At 34.4% G+C, this 7,548-nt stretch overlaps 1 protein-coding gene across 1 annotated transcript; it reads left to right on the top strand.

The window, feature by feature from the left end:
• Positions 1–4,177: 4,177 nt before the first annotated feature.
• Positions 4,178–6,972, top strand: LOC131170216 (uncharacterized). Its single transcript, XM_058129286.1, has 5 exons — positions 4,178–4,502; positions 4,605–4,711; positions 5,164–5,308; positions 5,931–6,073; positions 6,691–6,972. The coding sequence occupies exons 1-5, from the start codon at positions 4,178–4,180 to the stop codon at positions 6,970–6,972; spliced, it is 1,002 nt and encodes a 333-aa protein (XP_057985269.1).
• The last annotated feature ends 576 nt before the right edge of the window (positions 6,973–7,548 follow it).

The raw sequence follows: 7,548 nt of genomic DNA, 5'->3' as shown, positions 1-7,548 counted from the left end.
TGAAGCAACACCAAAGATCACTGCAAAGAAGGCCATCATGTTTATAAAGGCTAACAAACTAGTAAGTTTTGGTGTTCCAAATGTCATAGTCACTAATAATGGCAATCGATTTGAATCCAAAAAGTTCAAAGGCTTTTGTGCTGAGTTCCAAAGCACCCTCCACTTCACATCTGTTTACCATCCACAGTTTAATGGAATGACTGAAGTGACAAATACAACCATTCTATAGGGATTGAAGAAGTGATTGGATAAGGAAAAAGGAAAATGGCCTAATGATCTCCCTAATGTTTTTTGGGCATATTGAACCACACCTAGATTCGGAACAGGCGAAACAACTTTCTCCCTGACATATGAAGTCAAAGCAGTGATCCCATAGAATTCCATGTCTAAAAACTTGAGTTACAAATTCAGAAGTGGCAACTAATGAAGAAGAACTTAGATTTTCCCTCAATTAGTTGGAAACTAAAAGAGAATGAGCCTCCATTCACATGGCAGTGTGTAGGCAAAGAATAACCCGAATGTTCAATTCAAAGGTCAAAGGTCAAACTTTTTATGTAGGTGACTTGGTCATGAAAAGAGCTAGCTTTGAAAAAGGCAGAGTTAGCATTGGGAAGGTCCTTACTCAGTAACAAAATTTATCTTCCCGAAGCATATAAGTTGGTAGATATGAAAGGTAAACAATTTACACGAGTATGGAACATTGCCAATTTCAATAAGTATTATCAGTAGGCTAGTTTACTCTTTTCAAGTTATGTAAACTGCCCTTCTTTTTCTTTATTAATAAAGATAGTATTATTGGCCTAATATGTTGATAAAACATAATGAAATTATTCAAGGCATGATTCCACCTAAGAGGTGCAGACAAAGCCATCTAAGGCATAAGTTTGCCCAAATGGTGTAGATAAAAGCATCCAAGGCGTAAGTCCACCTAAATGGCATATACAATGCCATCCAAGGCATAAGTCTGCCCAAGAGGCATAAACAAAGCCATCCATGGCCCAAAGGGCATAGACAAAGCCATCTAAGGCATAAGTACACCCAAGAGTTGTAGACAAAGCCATCTAAGGTGTAAGTCCACTCAAGGGGTATAGATAAAGCTATCCAAGGCATAAGTCTACCTAAGGCATATAGACAAAGCCATCCAAGGCATAAGTCTGCCCAAGGGAGGTAGACAAAGCCATCCAAGGAATAAGTCCACCCAAGGAGCATAGTCAAAGCCATCCAAGGCATAAGTCTAGCCAAGGGGCATAGATAAAGCCATCCAAGGCATTAGTCTATCCAAGTAATGTAGACAAAGATATCCAAGTCATAAGTCATCCCAAGTAGTATAGACAAAGCCATCCAAAGCATAAGTCCACCAAAAGGCATGGACAAAGCCATTCAAAACACAAGACCACCCAAGGGACATAGACAATCTCATACAAAAATTAAATACCTTCTTAAGTGACAGGAGAAAAGCCATTTAAAATAAGAATCCATAAAAAAATAAAGCTAAATGACAACAAACCAAGACTACGTGAGAAAAGTTATGCCAAAACATTCTAGGTAACATTCGGATATTATCCCTTATAATAAATCCGAAGTATTTTATTTACTAGGATACTCAAATATTGGTCCTTTAAATCCTAAGTATATTTTTTTAGTATGATACCCAGACAGTGGTCCTTTAATTCCTAAGTATTTTATTTATTAGGATACCTGAACATTGGTCCTTTTAAAATTAAGTATTTTATTTACTAAGATACTTGGACACTAAACCTTTAAATCCTAAGTATTTTATTTACTAGGATACTTAGATAGTGGTCCTTTAAGTCCTAAGTATTTTATTTACTAGGATTCCAGGACATTGGTCCTTTTAAAATTAAGTATTTTATTTGAATGCTCAGATGATTTATTCTTCAATTTTAGATCCTAAGTCTTCTCTTATAAAGCTTCTCGAACACTGCTCTTTAGAAAAATCCTTTGTTTATCTAAAATACTTAGATGTCTGGATGCTTATATTACCAATAAAATGTTTGAACATGCTCATAAATCACAAAATTAACTAATAGATTTAATAGGAAAAACATATTTAATATCATTGATAGAAAAAAGGAAAGTTACAAATGTTGGACCTAGGGGTCTTAATCCATGTTTTAATGATAATAAATAATTAGTGTGCTACTAATCTACCTTGGAAGTGTTTATATTGAGATTATAGGTCCTAAGTTTAAAATTGAGAAATTGCTTCAAATTAAGATTGAAAGAGAGCAAGGAATTGAAGCAAAGATTAAGGAGACATTACAATGTAAATTATTTTCATCTTGTGAATCTCAAATAGTTACTTATGTTGGCTCAAGTCTAGGTTTCACTAAATTTTCTTAGTGTATCCATTTTTGACTTTTCTTGACCAAGAGGGAGGGGGGGAGGTAAAATGAAATTTTCACTTTTGTGAAATGCAAATTTATTTTTGAAAGTGTTTTTATTAAAATATTTATCAAATTAGTTTTCCAATAATTTAAACGGATTGAAAATCTGAGTTTAGGTCAAAAAGTTATGAGTTTTTTAAAGCCTAAGTGCCTATTTGTCCAAAGATAACTTTGGCAGCTGAAGTTGGGAACTTTGGCAGCCGAAGTAAGGGACTTCGATAGCCAAACCTGGATTTCTACAACTCAATAAAATAGGGTTTTTAGGTGGTTGAATAGCTATATTTGCATTTAATACACCCCTAATGGTCATTTTCTTGCTAAAACTATAAATAGAGACCATTTATGACTGGAGGGAAGTTACAACAACCATTTCTTTGAGAATTTATTGAGCTTTAAAGATTTTCAATCCTTCTCTCTCTTTAGAACTTGAGCTACCATAATTGATTCTTGAGAGCTTCATTGCTGAGCTGTAATTCTTTAGTTCAGAGAGTTTATTCAAAGTTATTGTGAGGATTTATTGTTACTTGAGTGTGATAGAGCATTAAATTACTCTTGTGTATAAAAGGGTTAACAGGGTTTACTCTTAAGGTATTTGTAAGGGTTTATTCTTCACCCAAAGAAGAATGTTAGAGGAGTTAACTTTCAAGGAGGGCCTTGAGGAGGGGACGTAGACTTGAGATAGCCGAACCTCTATAAAATTTCTTTTGTTCATCTTTTCTTCCCTCTCATTTCTTTGAGCCTTAATTTATTTAATCTCTCTTTAGCCTTAAATTTTAAATTAGAACCCAATTCACCCACCTTCTTGGGTTGCTATAAGAGATGACAAGTTGTATCAAAGCCAGTCCCCATTCAACAAAGAATTAATCATCTTGGAGCAAAGATCAATGGCAACTCCTAATGCATAAGAAAGTCAATAGGGGGTAAGACCTCCCTTCTTTGTAATAACTTCTTATATTGGAAAAAGAGGATGTATTATTTCCTTAAATCAAAAGGAGTTGATTTATGGAATATTGTAGAAAATGGACCATTCACCCCAACTAAAATAGTAATGTGCATGTAGTTAAGCCAAAGGGTGAATGGAGTGAACAAGAGAAAAGAAGAGTAGCTCTAAATAATAAAGCTATTCATGTTTTATTTTATGCACTAAGTAGAAGTAATTATAATAAAGTGTGTATGAAGTCTACTGCAAAGGAAATTTGGGATGCTTTGGTGCTTTCTCATGAGGGTACTAGTCAAGTAAAGGAGAATAAGATGGACTTCCTCATCTATCAAGATGAGTTGTTCAAGATGAAGTTGGATGAATCCATAAGTCAAATGTATGATCGATTTGTAGAGATTATAGGAGGAATCAAATCCCTTAGGGAAACGTTCACAAATGAAAAGCTAGTGAAGAAGATTCTAAGAAGTCTTCCTAAGAAGTGTCTACCCAAAGTAACCTCACTCAAGGATTCCAAAGACTTGAGTATGGTGCAACTTGATGAGCTCTTGGTAAATCTCATTAACTATGAGATGACCTTTAAAAGAGAGCAAGTGGAGGAACCTAATAAGGTTAAGAAGAACATTGCCTTCAAAGTATCTTCCAAAAACTCAAGTGATGAAGAAGAAAAGTTTGATGAGGAAGAATTGGCACTAATGATAAGGAGAATAAGGAAAATGCTCTTCAAAACAAGAAGTTCATCCTAAAGAGGAACTTCAAGAAGTACAAGGGTGAAAGTAGCAAGAGGGATCCTCCCATATGCTTTGAATGCAATAAGCCGAGTCACATTAGAATGGATTGTCCCAAATTAAAGAAGCCTTTTAAGAAGTTCAAGAAGAAGGCACTCAAAGCAACATGGGATGAATCAAGTGACTCCGAAGATGAGGAAATTAGTGATCAAATTGCCCAAATGTGCTTCATGGCAATGGAGGAAAGCTCTAATGAGATAATTTTAAATGATGATATTATTGAATTTTCTTATGATGAACTTGTCAATGCACTTAAAGTCATGAATGATGAACTTGAGTTAAGTCATAAGGAAAACAAACTTTTGAAAAAGGAACTAGTTAGTTTGAGGAAGGAGAATGAGACCTCAACTAAAAATGATAAACCTTTAGGCAATGATATGAAAAAATCCTTAGATGAGCTCTCATTAGAAAATGAGAAGTTGAAGAATGAAATTATTGAGTTAAAAACTTCTCTTTCCAAATTTGCTAAAGGAAAGGACAAACTTGATGCAATTTTGGATTCTCAAAGGTCTCTAAGCATCAAGCATGGACTTCGCTATAGCAAATTTGCTCATGCACCTCCTTCCAAGACCATCTTTGTTAAAGCATCTAGTTCTAGTGAACCAAAGACATCTAGTGGAAATGAAACTAGAAAGAATCCATTTCATCAACATGCTCCTAAAAAAAATGTAAATATAACATATACATCTAGGAGAGTTGCATCTAGGCTAAACCCTCATAAGAGATATGCTACTAGGCCTCATAACTATCATCACACTCACCATGCCTTTTGCTCACATGCACATGATGGACACAAAAAGAATGGTCACATAAGACCATATGCACACTCTCATGCATTTAGACTAAGAATAAGAAGGTTCAATTGTCATTGTCACTATTGTGGCAAATTTGATCACACCAACTATAGGTGTGCTATTAGGAAAGTCCATCTTGGATATTATAGAATATTTTATTCAAATGATGAAACTACTAACCAACAAGGACCCAAGTACATTTGGGTACCTAAAGTAAATTGAATTGTCTTGTATAGGTGTGCTTAAAATCCTTAAGGCTTGAAAGTAAGTGGTATTTGGATTGTGGGTGTTCAAGACACATGATTGGAAATGCGGACCTTTTCCTTTCACTTGAAAAGAAAGATGGAGGTAGGCAAGTGACCTTTGGTGATAATGGTAAAGGTAAAATTGTGGGAATAGGTGAGATTAGTAAGGAAAACTCCCTTATTCTTGACAAACTACTTTTGGTTGATGGTTTAAAACATAATTTCTTAGTATTATACAATTGTGTGATAAGGGTTGTAGAGTCATTTTTTAGTCTAAACCTTGCTTTGTGTCTAGAATGTGTGATAACAAAATGTTGTTTGTTGGTAAAAGAATTGAAAATATTTATGTTATTGATCTACATGCTTTGTCTAACAAAGATGTGAAGTGTTTTGTTTCTATTAGTGATGACTCTTGGACTTGGCATATAAGGCTTGCACATGTTATGTCGACCTTTTCCTTTCACTTGAAAAGAAAGATGGAGGTAGGAAACTGACCTTTGGTGACAATGGTAAAGGTTAAATTGAGGGGATAGGTAAGATTGGTAAGGAAAACTCCTCTATTCTTGATGAAGTACTTTTGGTTGATGGTTTAAAACATAATATGCTTAGTGTTAGTCAATTGTGTGATAAGGGTTATAAAGTCATTTTTGAGTCTAAATCTCACTTTGTGTCTAGAATGTGTGATAACAAAATGTTGTTTGTTGGTGAAAGGATTGAAAATATTTATGATATTGCTTTGCATGCTTTGTCTAATAAAGATGTCAAGTGTTTTGTTTCTATTAGTGATGACTCTCAAACTTGGTACAGAAGGCTTGCACATGCTAACATGGACCTTCTTGCAAACTTGAACAATGATGAGTTAGTTGATAGGCTTCCAAAGATCAAGTTTCAAAAGGACAAGGTGTGTGATGCATGCCAAATGGGTAAGTCAAGAGCTTTTTCAAATCTGTTCATAAGGTATCCACTTCTAGACCCCTTCAATTGTTGCATATGAACTTATTTGGTCTTACTAGAGTAGCTAGCTTAGATGGTGCATATTATGCTTTTGTGATTGTTAATGACTACTCTAGGTATACTTGGATTGCATTCCTTGCTCATAAGGATAAATGTTTTAATGTTTTTTTTAGAGATTTTCAAAAAAGGTTCAAAATGAAAAAGGTTTTCAAATCTCTTCTATTAAAAGTGATAATGGTAGAGAATTTGAAAATGAGAGATTTGAAAAATTTTGTAACTCACTAGGGATCACTCACAATTTTTCTTCTCTTAGGACTCTTCAACAAAATGGTATTGTTGAAAGAAAAAATAGAACTCTTTTAGACATGGGGAGGATGATGTTAAATCAATATAACTTGCTTACTTATTTTTGGGCAGAAGCCATTAATACGGCTTGTTATGTTTCAAATAGAATTTTGATTAAACTTATTTTAAAGAAAACCCCTTATGAGCTATGAATGGCAAGAAACCCAAAGTAGGTTATTTTAGAGTTTATGTTGCAAATGCTTGTTTTTGAATACTAAGGATAATTTAGATAAATTTAGCTCCAAAAGAGATGAAGGTGTCTTCTTGGGTTACTCTATATCTAGTAAAGCATATAGAGTCTTCAATAAGAGAACCTTAGCTATTGAGGAGTCAATGCATGCTATATTTGATGAAGCTAACCCCTTTGATCCTAGAAAGGATATTCCTTGTGATGATGATGTTGTAGGTAATTTTGATGAGTTGACCCTTGGAGATCCTCAATCTAGTGGAAATCAAGATGAACTCAAGGAAGATCCCTTGAAAGATTTGGGAAATGATTAAGTTGAGCTTCAAGACTAACAAGGTCAACTAGTTCCATATCAAGGAGATCAACAAAATCTACTAAATATTGGAACTATAAGAAGGATCATCCCAAGGACCAAATCATTAGTGATATATCAAAAGGGTTAATAACTAGATCCTCACTTATAAATATATGTAATAATCTTGCTTTCATTTCTTAAATAGAACCTAAAAGCATAGATGAGGCCATTAATGATGAGGGTTGCGTACTTGCAATGTAAGAGGAACTCAACCAATTTGAAAGGAATAAGGTTTGGATTTAGTTCCCAGGCCTAAGAACCATCCATCCATAGGCACCAAATGGGTGTTTAGAAATAAGTTAGATGATGATGGAAACATAACTAGGAATAAGGCTAGATTAGTAGCCAAAGGCTATAACCAAAAGGAGGGCATTGACTATGATGAAACTTTTGCCCCCATAGCTAGATTAGAAGCTATTAGAATTTTGCTTGCATATGCATCATACATAAATTTTAAACTTTTTCAAATGGATGCTAAAAGTGCTTTTCTAAGTGGTTTTATTGATGAGGAGGTATATGTTGAGCAACCTTTTGG

The sequence above is a fragment of the Hevea brasiliensis genome, chromosome 11 (assembly GCF_030052815.1).
Source record: "Hevea brasiliensis isolate MT/VB/25A 57/8 chromosome 11, ASM3005281v1, whole genome shotgun sequence".
Lineage (NCBI taxonomy): Eukaryota > Viridiplantae > Streptophyta > Magnoliopsida > Malpighiales > Euphorbiaceae > Hevea > Hevea brasiliensis.
This window is presented reverse-complemented; position numbering and strand designations above follow the sequence as displayed.